Source organism: Apodemus sylvaticus, chromosome 17, assembly GCF_947179515.1.
Source record: "Apodemus sylvaticus chromosome 17, mApoSyl1.1, whole genome shotgun sequence".
NCBI classification, from domain to species: Eukaryota; Metazoa; Chordata; class Mammalia; order Rodentia; family Muridae; genus Apodemus; species Apodemus sylvaticus.
In genome coordinates this window covers 16,481,689-16,504,246 of record NC_067488.1, presented here as the reverse complement: position 1 = coordinate 16,504,246, position 22,558 = coordinate 16,481,689, and the positions used below count along the sequence as shown (strand labels likewise).

The window sequence follows — 22,558 nt, the reverse complement described above, 5'->3', positions numbered from 1 at the left end:
ATAATCTTCAGTCTTAACATGTTTTTCTACATTTTCTACAATTTTATCAGAAAATTTTCCCATGTAAATCTTCAATTTTATCATAAAATGTTTCTACTTCCTTTTTCAATTAATTTAGCAATGTATTTTTTGTCTACCACTTTACTCTTTAATTTTCCATGAAAATTGTCAAATTTAACATGTTTTTCGATATATCTCTTCTATTTTATCAGAAATATTTTTCCATGTAAATCTTTAATTTTATCATAAAATGTTTTTACTTCCTTTTCCAATAAAAGAGCATGCTTTTCAAAAAATGAAGTTGATTACAGAACAACAATATAATCAGAAAAAAGAAATAAAATTGATTTAGTATATGAACTAAAGTCTTTAGAGGCATTAAAATAATATAAAATACATTTTAAAAATTTAGCAATCAGTTCATACACACAGTAGGTTAGCAGTAGACCATATTATTACTATGGAAATTGGAAGGATGGTGGACTTGCATCTGAGAAGCAATAAAATTTCAATGGAATGATTCATAGAAAATTTGATACGGACAACAGATTCACACACAGAAGATAGAAGAATAAGGTAATGTTTCAAACAATAAAAAATAAAAAAATGAGACTAGCTCTGTGTCAATAACTTAGAATTAACCTACTATAGTGGAATTAGTCAACCCAAGACTATGACCCAGAAAACCCTCAACAAGGCTAAGAGGAATTAAATAGCAATTTGAGAAAACAATTATATGAAAAATGCCATGTGAAGTGAACCCTTAAGCACATAATAGAGCTGGCAAGAACTAATTTGTTGTGATATTTCTGGAAGTATTTTTTGAATGATCAAGGAACGATGCCATTTTGTACATCTATTTGAGGAAATGATGACTCTACAATAGGCACAACTGTGAAAGAACATATGCTAAGCTCTCTGCCTTTCCAGTGAATTACTTTTAAAATAAGCATGGATTTGGACCATAAAAATCAAACCAAATTCCAACAACTCTCAGCTTTGATTTTACATTAGAATCACTTCAATAGTTCTTTTATGTGTCAGTATATCTTGACAAATGGTATTGCCTATGTAATTCTAACATTGTGCCCAGATAGTGTGAGAACTGGGCATCATTATATTCCACAAAAGGATCTCCAGATGATCCCACTCTTCAGTACAATGCAAGCACTACTATAAGCTACACTCTTTTTTCCTCTGTTCTTTTCTTTAAAGGAGCACATGAACATACAATGATATAAACAATAGAAGAAACACACAGGTTCACTCTAAGATTGATGTAGTACAATATCACTAAGATATCTGGAACTGATACTCATTAATATAAGGCTCGAATGTTATACAATATCAATGAGGGCAACCAGAGTTGCATAATCACACCCTGTTTCAAGATGCAAGATGAATAGTGATATATATATATAGAGAGAGATATATAGATATAGATATATAGATATAGATATACATTAGTGAAATGCCTATATATAAGAATACATCAAATAACTTATTATAAAATACATTTTAATTGCTCAATACATTTGCTTCACTGAAAAAATGTTAACAATTTATCATTAATGGAATTATCCTTAAAAATTGTGAATATTTGCAAAATAGCCTTAAAAGTTATAGAAATTGTAAGAGAATAAAGCCAACTTCGTTGTCCAGCATCATCAAGACACAATAAAACACGGTAATTTACATCTTTTTTATTTTTCTATTGGCAAACCAAAATGTTTCCTTATACAGAAGTGTTAAAAGAAACATTTTTCATAGTATATTTTATTAAAATTTAAAAATAACCGAGACTCAGGCAACATAGTCACAACAGGTGATGATCACACTAAGGATGATAATTAATGAAAAATAAAACAAAACAAAACAAAACAAAACAATGATATCTTCGATTACTTAAAATGTAAATATATTTAAAACTAACGTAGCCAGTGTTCTTGGTTTATATTCAGAATAGTATATATCATTAATACAGTCTTAAGAATTTATTTCTAATGTTTCCTTAAATAGAAGCACTATTTTTATTTTATTATTATCTTCTAAAAACTATATTTTAACTTTTTGTGCTCAAATAATGTGCATTAGTATATTGCTGTAGATTTCAATACTTTTATCATTGAGTTTCTAAGGAACCATATTGTCTATTTGTTCAATTATTTTGCTGTTTTTTTTCTCCTGTTCTAGTAAATGAAGGAGGTATTAAAACAGCTTCCAACTTATGTCCCGATCCTGGAGAACCAGAAAATGGGAAGAGAATTGGATCAGATTTTAGGTAATATTTTAAATTATTTTTATTATATATTATACCATTTCTTTCAGTTTAAAGATCAAACATAACTGGCAATATAGGAATATGGATTTAGTGAAATCAAACTGTGAAAGCCAAATTCTACAGGTATGTAACTATTGATAATTTGCCAGTGTCTTGTCCTGCGTTTATTCCAGTTGCTTTATGATTTTCTCTGTGTAATTTCATGTTGGCTATGAGCTTGCTATGTAGCTATGTATGGCCTTTTTGTGTGTTTAGTTATGTGCCTTGTATCTATCATCTTTCCAAGACTTTTACAATGAAGGGGTGTTGGATTTTGCCACGGGCTTTTTCAGCACCTAATAGCTTTTTGTTTTTTGCTTTGTTTTGTTTTGGTGCTTTGTTCATTTATATAAGAGATTGCATTGATGGGTTTTCATATGTTGAATGATCCAAGTTGAATGAAGCCATTTAGTTCATAGTGAATGATACTTTTGATGTGTTCTTGGATTTGGTTTGCAAATTTTATATTGAATATCTTTGTATCAATGTTCATAAGGAAGTTTGGTCTGAAGTTCTCTCTTTTTTTTTTTTTTTGCTGAGTCTTTGTGTGGTTTATATATCAGGGTAACTATGGCATCATAAAATTAATTTGTCAGTTTCTATTTTGTTTCTATTTTGTAGAATAATTTGAAGACATTGGTTTTAGTTCTTCTTTGAATGTCTGTACTTAAATCATCTGGCTCTGGACTTTTTCAGTTTAGGAGATGTTTAGTGTTTACTTCTATTTCTTAATGAGTTAGAAGCCTACTTAGATTGTTCCTATGATCTTTTATTTTTATTATTAAATATTTGGTTTATTTACATGTTAAATGTTATCCCATTTCTGAGTTACCCATCTGAAAACCCCCTATACTAACTCCTGTCCCTTATCCCTATTCCAATCCCCGTCCTCTATGCTAACCCCCTCCCCCTGCTCAACCTTCCTGCCTAATGTCCTGACTTGCATTACCCTATTCTGGGGAATCGAGCCTTCACAGGAGCAATGGCCTCTTCTCTCATTTTATAGCTGAAATGGTCATCTTCTGCTCCATATACAGCTGGTTTAGTCCCTGAGCTCTGGGAGTACTGGTTGGTACATATTATTGTTCTTCCTGCAGGGCTGCACACCTCTAGCTGCTCCATTGGGGACCCTCTGCTCATTCTATTGGTTGGCTGTGAGCCATGGGTATTTTGATCCACTTTCCAATAAGGATCAAAGAATAAACACTTTGGTCTTCCTTATTGAGCTTTACATAGTCTGCATCTTGGATATTCTGAGCTTTTGGGTTAATATCCACTTATCAGTGAGTGAATACCATGTGTGTTCTTTGGTAATTGGGTTACCTCACTCAGGATGATATTTGTTTTTAATTCTTTTTAATAGCTGTGTAGTACTCTATTCTACCCAAAGGATAAAGAGGCTGAGAAAGAAATTAGGGAAATTATACACAAATAATATAAAATACCTTGGTGTGACTCTAACCAAGCAAGTGAAAGATCTGTATGACAATAACTTCAAGTCTCTGAAGAAAGAAATTGAAGTTCTCAGAAGATGGAAAGATCTCACATGCTCATGGATTGGCAGGGTTAATATAGTAAAAATGGCCATCTTGCCTAAAGATACAATCTACATATTCAATGCAATCCCCATAAAGATTCCAACTCAATTCTTCATAGAGTTAAAGAGAGCAATTTCCAAATTATCTGGAATAACAAAAAGCCAGGATAGTGAAAATTACACTCAACAATAAAAGAAGTTCTGGTGGAATCACCATCCCTGACTTCAACCTACACTACAGAGCCACGGTGATAAAAGCTGCACGGTACTGGCACAGTGACAGGCAGGTAGATCAGCGGAACAGAATTGGAGACACAGAAATGAACCCTGACACCTATGGTCACTTGATCTTTGACAAAGGAGGTAAAAAACATCCAGGCGGGAAAAGACAGCATTCTTAACAATTGGTCCTGGGTCAACTGGAAGTCAACATGTAGATGGTTATGAACTGATCCATTCTTATCTCCCTGTACAAAGTTCAAGCTCAAGTGGATCAAGAACCTCCACATAAAACCAGATACACTGAATCTAATAGAGGAAAAAAGTGTGGAAAAACCTGGAGCATGTGGGCACAGGGAAAAATTTCCTAAAAAGTACATCAATAGCTTATGCTCTAAGATCAAGAATTGACAAATGGCACCTCATTAAATTGCAAAGCTTCTGTAAGGCTACAGACACTGTTTATAGGACAAAACAGCAACCAACAGATTGGGAAAAGATCTTTACCAATCCTACATCCAATAGAGAGCTAATATCTCCTGATCTTTATTTAAAATTGATAGTTGTATCTATCAAGAAAAGAGATGTGATATTTAAATTTTATTAATGGTTTTATAAATGTGGGAACCTCACAGACACCCTATTAAGAACAAGAAAATTTCAACGTAAAAATCTCAGAAGTTCTTGATATAGTAGACCGTTAACTCAAATAAAATAAATCACTTCACAATAGGCACTTACATATATCGAAGTTTGGAGCAAGACTCTGTAAGATTAAGGTAGTTGCAGTAATCAATCAAGTGCAGCACAGACATATAACAAAAAAAATGATCTTTAAAATCAAATGAATATTTTATTTTCAATAAGGAATCTTAACTTTTAGTTATTTCACTGTTAAGAGAAATGTATTAATTTGTCCTTTATACATTTCCCCATTAGTTCTTATAAAACCTAGCAAAGGTTTGACAGTATAGCTCCAAGTCACTCTGGGAAATATGAATCTCCATTTGTGTTGATAAAACCTCATAGACAATAAATTATAACTAAAGATGTTATGATTTAAAGGACCCATTGTTTTAAAATTGCCTATTTGTTTTAAAAACAAATTAAATTAATCAAAACCTCATCTTCAATATATATTATATAGGTGGGGACATCCATGTGGAGAAATGGGGGTGAGGAGGAGGTACGGGATGTGGAACAGTCAGACGATGGATGGGGGGAATAAAATATGAATTATAAAAAATAAATTAATTAAAACACACACAGATATAATGTAATCATCCTAAAAATTGTTTCATTTTTCAAATCTTTAAATACTTTTCCCTCTCTACTAACATGTGAAGTACAGAGATAATTTATATATAAGACTAATAATAGATTTTATAACCATATATCTACTCTATTCTTAAATGATGGTATAAAATAACATGTGTCATGCTTATTACTACTTAGCACAACTACTGGTAATATGAATGTTTGAAAACAAGGTTAATGCATATGTTAGTAATAGAGTGAGTTCAATTACTGTTAAATCTTTCTTGTACAATTCAAACTTAGAGAACTTCTGGACTCAAATGTTTTCAACTTATATGAGAAAATAATGATCTCTATGAGTAGGTATCAAATGATTTCAGTATGATGCATTCATGCTGTTATTGGAGAAAGTATACTGCATCTCTTACAAAGAGTCATACATAGAGAAAAAACTTAATTAGGAAAATAGACAAGAACATTTCAGTTATAGAGCATAAATGGAAGTAAATGGAAAGAAATTGAATTAAAGTGATAAGAAAAAGCTAGACTTTTCTACAGAGAAAGAACCCTCTTAGCCTAGTAGTCCAAGAGGGACTGAGATATATTTTGCTTTTTATATTGGTTATTTTATTTATTTACATTTAAAATGTTGTCCCCCCTTCCTAATTTCCCCTTCCCAACCCTCCTATCACACCCTCTCACGCAAGCTCTTCACCCACTCCCACTTCAACTCCCTAGCATTTCCTTCTACCGGGGTATGAAGACTTCACAGGACCAAGGGCCTCCCCTTCCATTGATGAAAGATAAGGCCAACCTCTGCTACATGAACAACTGGAGCCATGGGTAGCTCCATTTGTACTTTATGGTTGATGCTTTCATCCTTGTGAGCTTTGAGGGTATCTGGTTGGTTGATAGTTTTATTCTTATGGGGTTACAAACGCCTTCAGTTCCTTTAGTTCTTACCCTAACTCCTCCGTTGAGGTTCCTGTGGCTGCAAGTTTCCACATCTGTATTGTTCAGGCTCTCCCAGAGCCTTTTAGGAGACAACTATATCAGGCTCCTGTCAGCAAGTACTTCTTGGCATCTGCAATAGTGTCTGGGTAACTGTATATAGGAGGGATCCCCAGGTGGGGGCAGTCTCTGAATGGCATTTCCTTTAGTCTCTGCCTTCATGTTTTATTCCTGTATTTCCTTTAGATAGGAGCAATTGGGTTACAATTTTTGAGATGGGTGAGTGTCCTTATCCCTCAACCGGGGGCCTTGCCTAACCTCTGGATATGATCTCTACAGTTTCTCTTTTCCCTTTATTGGATATATCAGCTAATGTAAAACCTGTTGGTTCCTGGGAGCCTTTCAATTTCCTGGTTTCTGGGATTTTGCACCAGTTTCCCACCCACCACTGCTGTGCACCTCTGTTTAATTTCCTGATGCTTTGTACATGTCCCTTGTCGCCTCCCATACCTGAGCCTGCTCCCTTCCTCCCCTCTCCGTTCCCCCAGTCCTTCCTTCTACCTCAAATTGATTATTTTAGTATTCCTAAGTAGGACCGAAGCATCCATATTTTGATCTTCCCTTCAGCTTCATTTGTTTTGAGGATTCAATATTTTTAAAGACTGAAAGACGATATTGACAACTCAGATAATTTTGCACATACAAACACAGATAGATAGATCGATAGATAGATCGATCGATCGATAGATAGATAGATAGAAATAGAAACACACAGAATGAGAGCAAGAGAGCGAGAGAGAGAGAATGAGAGAGGGTGAGAGCAAGAGAGAGAGAGGGAGAGAGGGAGAGAGGGAGAGAGGGAGAGAGGGAGAGAGGGAGAGGAAGAGAGAGAGAGAGAGAGAGAGAGAGAGAGAGAGAAAGAGAGAGAGAACCATAACCACATTTTTGCAACCAATCACTAGCAACTATCTCTACTACTACTGGGCTGGCTTCTTTGCTTCACTGTAAGTGCACACCACCACTGGGCAGACTCCCCCTTCCTCTCCCTGAGTATAGTATACCATTTTCCTCATATAAACCATTTACTTGTTTTGATGTCTTTATAAGGAGTTATGGGAAAGTGCTATGATATAATTTATATTTTGCAGAGATCACACTCCCTCATTTTTACCTTGTTAGCTTCATATGAATGGCTCAGTGAAATATGGAAGTTGAATTGTGGTGATAATGATGAAGTAAAATGATTTGGGACATACTCTAATAATAATATTTTAAATATACAATCATAGTTTTATGTAAAAGGTAAGAGAAAAAGTAGAATAAAGATTAAGTCTCTGCTTGGGAACTTGAACCAACACAAGAAGGATTTAAATTATAATTCTAATAGCATAGAATTCAGAAAAATAAGGAGAAAATTTCAGGACTTTATAAAGAAAACATATGAAGATTATGATAAATGGAATCAAAATTTAAATTTATTGGGGCAATCTACATGTAATAAAGAAAATTATAAGAGTTACTGAGATGGCACTATGGGTAAAATGCTTGCATGCAAGCATTAGGAACAATCTCCTCTATGAAAAGATAGATATACAGAATGTTTGTGACCTTAAAATTAGGAATCAGAGGGGAGGGAATATCAACACTCGTTGACCAGCCAGCATGCAGAACTTGTACACTCTGGTTCAGTGAGTGACCCTGGCTCAAATAGTGAGGAAGAGAATGGGCCTCAGGGCAGGCCCATTATTAGGAGTAGTTGGCAACATGAAGTGGTTCAATGGTATCTTTATAAATTTTCTTTGATATTTTTTGTCTGACTGGTTTTTGCTTGGTGTTTTTATTTCTGTTCTTTTGTGCATAAGGTATGTGTGTTTCTTTTTCCTTGGTATTTTTTTTTTCTGAGAAAGAAAGGAAGAAAGAGAGAGAACAAAACTGGGTTCGTCAAGAGACATGGAAATCTGGGACAAATTCTAGGAGAGATATAATATAATCAAAGAATACTGCAAGCATTTTTTAAACAAAATTAAGAATAAAGGAACATATCTAATATTGACCTCTGATCTCCATACAGCAAAACGCACCTGCACAAATATGTACACAAACACACACACATACACACACACAAATACACACACACACTAGTTCAATATAACTGGAAAAGACATAGATTATATATATAGTGAACCATGGAACAATAACAAACTCCCACAATGACTACTAATGTACCAGCAGCTCTTTCATTGTGAATTTGAATAACCATTTTAATGGGACAAAACCTAAAATCAAAATGTGAAAGAAGTCCTTTAAATCACTGCAAAAGGACTTAACTGCAATCATGATAGAAGTCTGTCTTTTTTTTAAAATGAGTATTGCTGATGAAATGTTTTCTTTGGAATGACAGTTTGAAAATACCTTCAGACAGGTTCTAGAGTGAATAAATGTGTCAGATAGTTAACATGTTTGGGACATTAAGTAGCACACAGCAATAGAATAATGAGCCAATTACATTGTCAATAGAAAATCAAGACAGATTTTTATAGCTATAACACAAAGAATTATACCAAGGAATATATCAGTGGTATGAGGATTTTTCTGTCTCATATATTTCTCTCATATATTAAAAGTATATGAATTTAAAATATATATTATTTCAAGCACAGAGAGAGATACATTATAATGGTTAATTTGTTAACTTGTTGCAATCTAGAATCAACTTGGCAGAGACTTTTATTGAGGGAGTGTGTAGACCATATTGGTCTGCAAATAGTTGTCTCAATTGCTTTAGCTGACATGGAAAAACCCATGCAGGATGTGATCAATAACCATGCTTAGTTTTAGGCCTTAGACTCACCGTGTATACATTCATGTCTCTGTTTTTTTTTTTGTTTGTTTGTTTTGGGTTTTTTTGTTTTGTTTTGTTTTGTTTTACTATGGATGTGAATTAACTATCTGTTTCAATTTTCTGTACTCTTCTCTTGTACAATGGAATGTAACTTTTAATTTTTAACTATTCTTTTCCCCTTAGGAGCTTTGCATTCATGGTGTTTTTATTAAGATAAAATGAAACTTCGGCAAGAATTATTTAGAGGTATCAGAAAGATAGATAGACATTAAAGACTGATAGGCTGTAAGATGGAAAAATTAGAGCTCATGTTTAATAATTTTTGATAATGCTTCATCAAGCAAGTCCAAGAAATAAAATATGCACATATAAAGACAGATATGGACAAGGTGAGACTTAAGGCAGAGAGGAAAATGGTAACATATCTGCTATTAAGAGGGATGAGCGAATTTGATATTGAAAATGCTATCCTGCAGAATAATTTTTGCTGACCTTTGGAGATTGATGATAATGACTCTTCTTGTTACATGGTTTCTATCCAGCATTACTGACTGACCCTAGCACAAATATAAAATTGGTTGTACAAAGTATGTTAAAGTTCACTATGTTTAGCAAATTGCTAGTAATTATTTCATGCATATGGATTAGAATCATAGACCTGAAGTACAGAAATCCTTAAGTAAATGCCCAAACTGAGAGATCTTTAAGAGGGAATCCATTTAATTATTTTCCAAGGTCATTCTTCAGAATAGCATTGGGCACCCTTAGAAACTAGCAGACAAAGAATTTGTAGGATCATCTGAGAGATGCAATGACTTTATATGTATTCTAAAACTATGAGAAGAGAAGCAACTCAAAATAAGCAAAAAAAAAAAAAAAAAACCTAATAAGGATATAAAATATAAATGAAAGATAAAGTTGGAGTGTACCTTGAGCTAAATCTTTTTTGTTGGAGGGGAGGGGCTTCAAGACAGGGTGTCTTTGTATAGCCCTGGCTGTCCTGGAATTCACTCTGTAGACCAGGTTGGCCTCGAACTCAGAAATCTGCCTGCCTCTGCCTCCCAAGTGCTGGGATTAAAGGTATGCACCACCACCGTCTGGCTAGCTAACTTTTTTTTTCATTCATCATTATTATCTTTGGCAAAGTTATTAGGCATTCCTAGAATCTTGTCAAAAGAGAATTGCATAGTAGCTTTCCCTTGAATCACCATCTGTTTCTAAAGCTGGCAGGTTGGCTGTAGATTGACCTAGCAATGTATCTCATAAATATGAAAATTCTGTGGTAAGTATTCCTGGTGGTTTTAACCCATATATTTGAATTCTTTGATTAAATTATGAAGATTATAAAACCTGAATCTTTAAAACAATAGCAAAATAACATTATATTCAATTTCATATACAAAAGAACATTTTCCCCGCAAAAGGCATCGCTAAATGGAAGAGAATAGAAGCAAAGACTGGGAGAAAATATTTATAGATCTTTGTTAGGATTTGGTCCAAATGCACACATACAAAAATGAAACAAAATTGTTCAAAGAGCAGTAAACTCAATTTAGTTCTATCGGAGATTAAACAACAGATAGATGAACCTCCGTATTGTTTCAATAACAAGTATTAACATCTTTGGCTACAACATTGATCACAACTGAAAACACTGTTAAAATTCTTCCACAGTAACAGTGAACACCACAAAAGAGGCAGTCATAAAGAAAGAAACTTCACATACTAAGACACATGCACTTATTCAAGAACAGGAAGCGCCTCCCTCTCCCTGCCCATACATGCCATCATAGGCAATCTTCTCATGTTTCCAGAAACTTGAAGCATAGGTGCAGGATCTCACCTGTCCCCTCAGTGTGCTTGCTTTAAATTCTTACACTGCAACATAATGCACAATAGGAGTTCTTCAAACAACAACAACAACAACAACAACAACAACAACAACAACAAGCCTACAGAGCTTTGGACAGCCTCTTTTTAACTCATATGTTACTTTGAGCATGTAACATGCTTAAAGAGATCTCTAATCTTGTCAGGTTTATCACCAGTCCTTAACTTGTCCCTTGGGAATTAAGTCAGACAGTTTGCCTGATCAGCGTGTAAGTTTGTTTTTTCAGTTTTTTCCCCCTCATCTTAGGCACTCTGCTGCCCCAGTGCCTTTCCATGTGTCGCCCTAGATACATTTTCACTTGTGCAGTCAGCCTTTCTTCAGAGAGTTTGTTGCTTTCTCAACCAGACATGTTTCTGGTCATTCAATCCTTAAATAGTGTGTGTGTGTGTGTGTGTGTGTGTGTGTGTGTTCTCTTTTGTCTTTGGATAAAACGTTGAGTCATAATACAGAACATAAATCAAGATCATATACATTAAAACATTTAATTAGTTAAAACAGTAAAAACATGTCATCAACGTCATTCCATTTATCCATATGATTCTATGACTGGGTGACAAGGAACTCCTTATTAAACATTATACAAGGACAGGAATTAAATAAACTGTTAATCCTATCACACATAATCAATATATTTGTATCTGTAGGATAATCTCTGAAAGCTGGGGCATCTTACTGGTTTCAATATTCTTTTGTGCCCTAATCCATATGGTGAGAACCCTGACAGCTGGGTTTTGAAGCCTGCAAGCATTTTTCTAATTTGAAATGTCCATGGAACATCACACAATTGTGTGTGTGTGTGTGTGTGTGTGTGTGTGTGTGTGTGTGTGTGTGTGTGTTTGAACGAGAGAGAGAGAGAGAGAGAGAGAGAGAGAGAGAGAGAGAGAGAGAGAGAGAGAAGCTGCTAACGAAATATAAAAGCTGGCACCATAGTGTCTATTGAGGCATAAATTAAAAATTTAAATGTTTCTTAAAATTACAACAAAATTTCTGTGAAATCCCAGTCTGAGGGATCTTTATTTTTCACAGATTCTTGCAGGAAAGATTTTATATGACACTTTCTTGTCAAAAGCATTGGAAATTAAAGAACAGGGGAAATTTTAATAAGGCAAAAGTGATTTTACCAAAGGAGCATTTCCCTCCCTCTAAGAGTGTTGCTAGTTCCAGGCCCACATTTTTGTTGGAAAATCCAGACGCTGATGGACTCTTCAGAGAGTGGACATAGCTTTTGGGGTCATAGTAGCACGTGGCCATTAGGAAATCAAAGTGACGCAAAAGCATCATACTTTTGAATGAGCTTTCTAAGCCTGGATATCTATTCATAAATATTACTTTAGTAATTTCGAAAAATTCCTTCAGTATTTTCAAAAGAAATTTCAGAAGGAATTCTTCAGGTGCCAAGTACTCAAGTGCTTATAATGTTTTCTGACGACTGGCTGACACCTTAGATATTTCTATTCTCACCACATTTGTCTCCAAATATGTCTGTTCTCTAACCTTCTCCATTTCTGGTCAGTACCTACCATTAAGTAACCATCACAACTCCTTTTTATACTTGGTTTTTTCTTACATTTTTTAAAATTTTTTTATTTTCTATATTCTTTTTTTATGTTGCAAATGATTTTCCCTTTCTTGGTTGCCCCTTCCCCATAAGCCCTCTTCCCTCCGCCCTTTGCCCAATCAACCCCCCTCCCACTTCTCTGTCCTAGTAATCCTCTACAATGCTGCATCAAGCCTTTCCAGGACCAGGGCCTTCTCCTTCCTGCTTCTTTGCAATGATTTGATATGTGAGTTCTGTCTTGGGTATTCAGAGCTTCTGGGCTGATATTCCCTTATCAGTGATTCACTATATATGCAGATCAGTGGAATGCCGATGGAACACTGCATTCCATGTGTATTCTTTTGTGAATGAGTTACCTCACTTAGGATGACATTTTCCAGTTCCAACCATTTGCCTAAGAATTTCATGAATTCATTGTTTTTAATTGCTGAGTAGTATTCCATTTTGTAAATATATCACAGTGTCTGTATCTATTCCTCCATTGAGGTACATCTGGGTTCTTTCCAGCTTATGGCTATTATAAATAGGGCTGCTATGAACATAGTGGAGCATGTATCCTTATTGAATGCCAGGGAACCTTCTGGGTATATGCCCAGGAGTGGTACAGCAGGGCTCTCCAGTAGTATCATTCCCTGTTTTATGAGGAACCACCAAACTGATTTTCAGAGTGGTTGTACCAGCTTGCAACCAAACCATCAATGGAGGAGTGTTTCTCTTTCTGCAGATTCTCAATAGTACCTGTATTTCTCCTGAGTTTTTGATCTAAGCCATTCTGACTGGTGTGAGGTGAAATCTCAGGGTTGTTTTGATTTGCATTTCACTGATGACTAAGAATGTTGAACTTTTTTTAGGTGCTTCTCAGCCATTCTATATTCCTCAGATGAAAATTCTCTGTTCAGCTCTGTACCCCATTTTTTAATAGAGTTATTTGGCTCTCTGGAGTCTACCTTCTAAAAATCATTGTATATGTTTGATATTAGCCTTCTGTCTGATGTAGGACTGGTAAAGATCTTTTCCCAATTTGTTGGTTGATGTTTTGTCCAATGGACAGTGTCCTTTGCCTTACAGAGACTTTGTAATTTTATGAGGTCCCATTTGTCAATTCTTGATCTTAGAGCATAAGCTATTGGTGTTCTGTTCAGGAAATTTTACCCTGTGCCCATGTGCTCAAGGTTCTTCCCCAGTTTCTTTTCAGTTAGTTTCAGTGTATCTGGTTTTATGTGGAGGTCCTTGATCCATTTGGAGTCGAGCTTAGTACAAGGAGATAAGAATGTATTGATTTGCATTCTTCTGCATGCTGACCTTCAGTTGAATCAGCACCATTTGCGGGGAGTGGGGGGGGGCTAGAAAAGGGGAAATCATTTGAAATGTAAATAAATTATATCGAATAAAAAAAAATTAAAAAAAAAAAAAGAAAAGGCTATCTTTTTTTCCACTGGATGGTTGTAGCTCCATTGTCAAAGATCAAGTTACCATAAGTGTGTGGGTTCATTTCTGGGTCAGGCATGGAATTAGTTCAATCTTCTTATATCTGTTGAAGTCTGTTTTGTGACCAATTTTATGGTAACTTTTGGAGAAGGTACCATGAAGTGCTAAGAAGAAGTTATATCCTTTTGATTTAGAATGAAGTGTTCTATAGCTATTTATTAAATCAATTTGGTCCAAAACTTCTGTTAGTTTCATTGTGTCTCTGTTGAGTTTGTGTTTCTATGATCTGCCCATTGAGGAGAGTGTGGTATTGACATCACCCACAATTATTGTGTGGGGTGTGATACATGCTTTAAGCTTTAGTAAAATTTCCTTTTACAAATGAGGGAACCCTTGTATTTTTGAGCATAGATGTTCAGAACTGAGAGTTCTTCCTGGTAGATTTTTCCTTTGATGAGTGTAAAGTGTCCTTCTGTTTCTTTTTTGATGACTTTTGATTGAAAGTCTATTTTATTGGATATTAGAATGGCTATTCCAGCTTGTTTCCTGGGACTATTTGCTTAAAAAACTGTTTTCCAGCCATTTACTCTGAGGTAGTGTTTGTCTTTGACACTGAGATGCATTTCCTATATGCAGCAAAATGTTGGGTCTTGTTTATGCATCCAGTCTGTTTCTTTTTAAAGTCTATGTTTTTTTTATTGGGGAATTGAGTGCATTGATGTTAAGAGATATTAAGGAATAGTGATTATCACCTTCTGGTATTTTTGATATAATTTTTATGTTGTGTGGTTATCTTTTTTGGGGTTTTGTTGAAAGAAGATTAATTTGTTGCTTTTTCTAGTGTGTAGTTTCCCTCCTTTTGTTGATGTTTTCCATTCCTTTGAAGGGTTGGATTTGTGGAAAAATACTATGTAAATTTGTTTTTGTCATGAAATACTTTGGTTTCTTCATCTATGGTAATTGAGAGATTTGCTGGATATAGCAGTCTAGGTTCACATTTGTGTTCCCTTAGGGTCTGTATGACATCTGCCCAGGCTTTTCTGGCTTTCATAGTCTCTTGTGAGAAATCCCGTGTAATTCTGATAGGTCTACCTTTATATGTTACTTGACCTTTTCCCCTTACTGCTTTTAATATTCTTTCTTTGTTTAGTATATTTGGTGTTTTAATTATAATGTGATGGGAGGAATTTCTTTTCAGGTCAAATATATTTGGAGTTCTGTAGGCTTTTTGTATGTTCATGGGTATCTCTTTAGGTTAGGGAAGTTTTCTTCTATAATTTTGTTGAAGAAATTTACTGGCCCTTTAACTTGGAAATGTTCACTCTCTTCTATACCTATAAACTTTAGGTTTGGTCTTCTCATTTTGTCCTGGATTTCCTGGATGTTTGGGTCAGGAGCTTTTTGCATTTTTTATTTTCTTTGATTGCTGTATCAATGCTTTCTATGGTAACTTCTGTATCTGAGATTCTCTCTTCTATCTCTTGTGTTCTGTTGTTGATGCTTGAATCCATGACTCCTAAGGTCTTTCCTAGGTTTCTATATCCTGAGTTATTTCCCTTTGTAATTTCATTATTGTTTCTACCTCTATCTTTAGATCCTGGATGGTTTTGTTGAATTCCTTCACCTATTTTGTTGTGGGTTTCCTTAGTTTTTCAAGGGCTTCTCCCTGCTTACCTATGTTCTCCTATATTTCTTTAAGGGGGTTATTTATGTCCTTCTTGAAACCCTCTATCAGCATCATGAGGTGTGACTTTAAATCCAAATCTTGCTTTCCTGGTGTGTCGGGATATCTAGGACTTGCTGTTGTGAGAGAATTGGGTTCAGATGGTGCCATATTGCTTTGATTTCTGTTAGCAACGTTCATATGTTTGCCTTTTGCCATCTGGATATATCTGGTGTTAGTTGGTCCTGCTGTCACTGGCTTTTGCTTGCCCCTCCTGTATGCCTGCAAGTCTATCTCAGCAACCCATGGGTAATGTGCTTTCCCCTGGCATAGATTGCTGTGGTGCTGCCGAGCTCCTGGGTGCAGGTGGAGTCCTGGCGTGGTGTATCCAAAGCGATCTTCTACTGTGGTGATCCATGTGTAGCTGTATGCCCCTCTACACAACCACAGAAGCAAAGATTGCTGCATCTCACCTCTAAGTACAGGACTCCCTCGAACCACTTTCCTGAAGGGCAGATGACCCCTGGCAGGGTATGTGCCCAGCTTGCTGGCTGTTGTGCTACTGAGTTCCTGGGTGCAGGTTGAGTCCTGGCAGGGTGTGTCCCAAGCGATCTTCTACTCTGGTAATCCCTGCATACCTCTCTGCACCTCTACATAATCACAGGTCTTTTTATACTTGTATGACTTAAAATATATATATAGCTTATTTTACCTGAGTCTTGTCATACTGTCACTTTTCCATTTTCTTGAACTCTCTTTTCCTTACATGAAATAGTTTCTGAGCTCCATCTTGCCAGTTTCTGTAGCCAGAAGCATTCTCTTACAGTGTTAGAGAATGTCACTCCTGCCAATTTGGGACCCAGAGCCAAAATACTGAAAAGTATTTTAGAAGTAGCCTATTTATGAACAAGAGTTGGGTTAATATTGGATTTTAAATTACGCTGGGCTTGGAAAGAAGAAAAATACACCTTTGGAGTGTGGGTGTGTGCATCTGCAAGAGAGCTCCAAGTCAGATCTGGTTGTTTTGACAATGGTCTTATATAGGATTTTTGTGGGGATTGACATTACTGTCTTCAAAGAGTTTCTACAAATTGAATAAGATCAGCAGGTGTTTCTTGAGAGCGTTTAAAGAATTGAATATTACAAAGTAAAAGCCTAGACCATAGAATACAGGGTGGTTGGATATCTTTATTGCAAACAATTTTAGTTGAGATTCTCAAATGATGTCTGTGAAAAGGTATAAATCTCTATCATAAGTCATGTATATTCATGTTACATGACTGGCTCATTTCTATTTTAACAAAAAAATATCTCTCTATATAAAGCAAAAATAATGCTTCACCAGGAGCTCTTGCTTTGAATATTAACTGTGCTGCATTTCTTGCTGTTCCACTCTCCTGAAGGTTTAGTCAGATGGCAGGATAAGCCGCTTCTTTGCATTTCCATGTTCCCTAATGTCCCCACCTTGATCCATAGCTTCAGAAGTGCGATTTTTCTCTGTCTTCCACACAGGACTTACACCAGCACTGAAGATCTTCTAATCTTGATTCTTTTTCTCCAGTGCTTACCTTTTGTAATTCTTCTGAGATCTGAATATTTAATTTCATTGTAAAAATATAATTCTAAGGAGCTATTTTATAAACCAAGTGCACATCCACAAAGATGAAAGTGTGTGGTATTTGGAGTCAGGTGAATGTAATATCACTTTCCTGACACTCTTTTGGTGTCACATGGAAGAACTGTAGTAATAACATTTTTAGAAAAACATCCCGGCAGAGGGTCCTTTCCCACTTTAAATCATTTATGTTCCATGATGAAACACACACTCACACAGCCTTTATATTTCAAAACACGCCTTAGGCAACACAATAGCTGAGCAGCTGCTTACCTTTCAAGCTGTTAGAATCCACCATCCTACTGACAACTCTTGACTTACTGTTTACTAATTTCTATGTTCAGTCTGGGCTGCTCTCAATTCTAATCGGCCAGCTCACATGGCCACGATTGTAGATTGTATCGCTCAGTTATCCCATCGGGGCTCTCCTTCTCCCTCTTATAAGTTCTTCCTCTTCCATGGTGACTCCACTCTCCGCCCTCTCTCTCCTCTTGGTCTCCTCTTTTTCCCTGAAGAAAACTCAACCCTAACTATGTCTCTTTTAGCCAGCTCTTAGCCACTGCCATTTTAATTTACCAGTCAGAATTAATTGGGAGCAGGGTTCCTCAGCGTCTAACATGTGGATTCTCTTTTCTTTGGGGAAAACAGTTTAGGGGGAACCAATTGCATTAGAATGCAAAGAGCATGAAGCCAATTCACTACAAAGTACTTTTCTTTTTTAAAAAACAATATTTATGTATATGTGTACTCTGTAGCTTTCTTCAAACACTCTGGAAGAGAGGACTAGATCCCATTTCTGGCAGCTTGGCCGTGAGCCACCATTTGGTTACTCACTGGGAGTCTCAGAAAGAACTGTGTGTGTGTGTGTGTGTGTGTGTGTGTGTGTGTGTGTGTGTTGTGCATGTCCATTAGGCAGCAGTCTAATTTTCCTTTCACCAAAATTTATGATTTCGGTCAGGTAGCTCTCTCTGTAACACACTCCTGTCTTCAGACTAAGGGTGTAAAGTCCTCTAACAACTGGCCCTAGACCACCCCTTTGATCTCCTACTTTGGAAAGCATATCCATTAAACTCATTACAGATCACCCAAACAGAGTTGCTTGCATTTTATACTGTAGTCCTGAAAAGCACGGTAGACACACTTACTATATAGTCCTCTAATCTTCCCCTGAATTTATTTATCACTATAACTACCTCTGAAGCCATGGAATAGACTTAAGCAATACTTAATCAGAAAAAAAAAAAGAAAGAAAATTGAACTCAGGAATTCTGAAAGAGCAGTCAATGCTGAGCCCTCTCTCCAGCTCCAAAAAAACTTTTCTTTTTTATTTATTTTTTCATTTTTTTCTTGTTTGGTTTTTTAGAGACAGGGTTTACCTGTGTGGCTCTGGCTGTCCTAGAACTCACTCTGTAGACCAGGCTACCCTCAAACTCAGAAATCCACCTGTCTCTGCTTACCAAGTACTAGGATTAAAGGTGTGTTCCACCACTGTCCAGCATCAAAGAACTTTTCTTATCCAGATCTTTCTTTCATTTTTTCCTTCTTCAGTGAAAATTCAGTGAATAGACAGGATGATAGTACAGTAAATAATATTTTTGTATGATTTTCTAACTATTTTCTTAAGTACTGCAAATGAAAGCATCTTCATTCTGGTCTCTGTATATGAGTCTTTTTTCTTCTCTTATTGTATCTTGTTTTCCTATTTGGCTGCCATCTCTTTGAAAAGAAGGGAGAGGCGATCTAGTGGGGCAGGGTGGTGGGAGGAAGAGCTGGAAAATGTGGAAGAAGGAGAAATTATGGTGAGGATATGTTGTGTGAGAGAAAAACTTATTTTAAATAAAAAGGAAAAGAGAAAGAAAGAAAGAAAGAAAGAAAGAAAGAAAGAAAGAAAGAAAGAAAGAAAGAAAGAAAGAAAGAAAGAAAGGAGGGAGGGACGGAGGGAAGGAGGGAGGGAGGGGGAGGGAGGGAGGGAAGGACGGAGGGAGGGAGGGAGGGGGGAAGGAAGGAAGGAAGGAAGGAAGAAAGAAAGAAAGAAAGAAAGAAAGAAAGAAAGAAAGAAAGAAAGAAAGAAAGAAAGAAAGAAAAATATCTTCATTCTTTCCCAGCAACTCAACCCTCTTGATTCCTATAATCACTTTCAGTTCTTAGTAAACCTTAATGTTCACTGACTTGTTAAAAAGACTTCTCACGTACATAATAGACATTATGCAATTCCATGCAGTGTTAGTAAAATGTGGCCAGGGTGTACATAATCACTCTCCTGCTTCTAATCAAAGCTATATTTCTCCCATCTGACACCAGATTAAAGATTGATACTACATTGGCCATCAAACATATCATGCCTCATTTTTTTTTTAGCTTTAGAATGACTTCACTCCATAGTTCTCTTCTGTTAGTGGGCGAACTTGCTTTCTGGGATTTCCCAGTTAGTAATTACAAAGCCAAGCTTTGAACCCAGAGCTTATGGTTCTCAGTTGTTGCTCTTTCCCTTTGCTTATGTATTTGCATTTTAGCATTTTAGTTTTCCCTTAAGGCAGTCTAAACCTAGCCTTCTGGCATTATCTTTCCTAGCACCATATTGTGATACAGAATGCTAAACCTGTTTCTTACATAAAGTTGCATATATATATATATATATACATATATATATATATATGTATATATATATATATATATGTATATCACTTCAGTTGTGTGGCATGCATTATTTAAGAACAATAAATGTTAAAGCTTTTACTCTTCCTTAAATTTAGTATTACTTTAACATGACAAAGTTTTCTTTAGACTGTCTACATTTCTAAATCAGAAGTACTCTATAGCACATTATTCTCTTCAAGTAGATAATCCTTCCATTCTTTAAAAAACATATCATTTCTTTGAATGTATATTCTTCATCTTTAACATAATTTGCATCCACAACCACTTGTGTCATTTGACTTTCATGAAATTTCATAATATACTCCTATTTCCACAATACATTCATTTTATATAGTAAAAGAATATTTATATAATTGCATTCCAGTTTTGATACAAAAATCAATCTATTTGTAAATGCTTAAGGAACGTTCTATATGTGAGTAGACCAAAAACTATCACCACTTTCTCCTCTATTATATTTTAAAACCGATATGATTAATTTGTATTTGTATTTTCCATATGGAAATATTGTTCCAGACTCTTTGAAAAAATTCTTAAAGACCTATAAGTTGTGTCTGAAAAGAGTGATAATCCAAAGAACAACTTTTCTATAATTCCTTAGAGACCAAAAAGGTCTGTGTAATTTTGAATGTTATCCAGCAAAATTTGACTCTAATAAAATGCATCCATTTTATATTATATAAAGATAAAGAATAAATAGTATAAATGGATATTTCAAAAGTCACTCTAGTAAAACTATCTAAGTTGATAGGTTTTTTAAAGAATGTATGACTTAAGGATATACACAAGTTACATAGTGAAGTGCATGACATAAGTAGCATGCATAATATCCAATAAAGCATTCTAGTAAGCCTAACACTGTCTGTATTCTCTAAAATTGTTTGCACAAATTTTTCTTTGCTAGAGGGAAAATAAGAACTTGTTGTTAAAGTATAGTGAATCATAAACCAGAAAATAAATAAAAATCTAATCTAAACAACAAAAATATCTTGGTGCTACCATTCTGAAATACACATTTAAAAATATGTTTATAAATATATTAATTTTGTAATGCAATATACACAAAGATTTTATACAGATAGACAAAGGGAGGTGACTGAATTTTGACAGGTGTCTTGCTTGAAGTGTTAAGAATTATTCTTTTCCTTTTGGAGGTTGTGGGGCATAATAAACAAAAGAAGAAGGGAAAAGAAAAAGAGAAACTATATGGTAAAAAAAATTCGAAAAAATCATGATGAGACAACAAGTAATGAAAACCATCTAAAAATACCACGGACAATGTTTTGTGTTTGCCATCTATTACTGGATGTGGGGCCTGATATTAAATGTGCTTGCATAGCTAGTGATACTCCATTGTTAAAAACTAACATTTCCTTTGGGATTAGTTGTCAGCTGGAGACAGCTCCTGAGTTAAGGGTGTGGTCTTGTGTCCACACCCCTTCTCAGTAATGGAGCCCCATCTGGTTTAGACTAGTACAGGCCCTGAGAATGCTATGGCTACCTGCGTGTTCACATTTATGTTAGACCTGTGAGATTTAGAAAATCTTGTTTCCTTGGTGTCTTTCATCCTCTCTGCCTCTGACACTCTTTCTGTCTCCTCTTCTCTGGTGTTTTCTGACATCTGAGTGGACAAAATTGAAGGAGACGACTCATTTAGGACTTAGTGTTTGGAAATCTGTCATTCTCGGCACATTGTCTACTTATGGGTCTCTGTATTTGTTGCCACCCACTGCAAGCAGAAGCTTCTCTTAAGACAGATGAACAAGACAGTGATCTGTGAGTACTGCAGAATGTCATTAGCAGTAATTTCATTGGCACATTCCCTTAACATAGCAATATTTGGTTTTCTGCTAGGTCCATGGTCTATCTATTCTTTGATCCTTGGCTATGAGAACAGTGCCACTAATGGGTTCTATCTCATGGAGTGAGCTTTAAATGAAAGAAGATAGTGGTCGGTTACTCCTACTTTTTTTTTTTTTTACTTTTTTAAAACACACACACACACACACAAATCCGTGATACCAGTAATGAAATAAAATGAGACTCTATGAGTTCTCTTTCTAAATACTGCAAAAATGGACTCCCTCCTTATTGTTAGCATAATTCAATACTGAAAACCTAATCCTAGTAAAATTTCTTTCATTACTTAATCTATTTTTTTATTTGATATAATTTATTTACATTTCCAATGATTTCCCCTTTTCTAGCCCCCCACTTCCCGAAAGTCCCGTAAGCCCCCTTCTCTTTCCCTGTCCTCCCACCCACCCCGTTCCCACTTCCCTGTTCTGGTTTTGCTGAATACTGTTTCAATGAGTCTCTCCAGAACCAGGGGCCAGTCCTCCTTTCTCCTTGTACCTCATTTGATGTGTGGATTATGTTTTGGGTATTCCAGTTTTCTAGGTTAATAACCACTTATTAGTGAGTGCATACCATGATTCACCTTTTGAGTCTGGGTTACCTCACTTAGTATGATGTTCTCTAGCTCCATCCGTTTGCCTAAGAATTTCATGAATTCATTGTTTCTAATGGCTGAATAGTACTACCATTGTGTAGATATACCACATTTTTTGTATCCACTCTTCTGTTGAGGGATACCTGGGTTCTTTCCAGCATCTGGCA

At 35.6% G+C, this 22,558-nt stretch overlaps 1 protein-coding gene across 3 annotated transcripts in view; it reads left to right on the top strand.

Moving 5' to 3' along the window:
* Positions 1 to 22,558, top strand: part of Csmd3 (CUB and Sushi multiple domains 3) — a 1,209,570-nt gene that overhangs the window by 455,084 nt on the left and 731,928 nt on the right. For all 3 annotated transcript variants that reach the window (XM_052161507.1, XM_052161506.1, XM_052161505.1), the window contains one exon: positions 2,194 to 2,281. In XM_052161507.1, the coding sequence (XP_052017467.1) occupies positions 2,194 to 2,281 (88 nt within the window). The remainder of the gene's footprint in view (positions 1 to 2,193; positions 2,282 to 22,558) is intronic.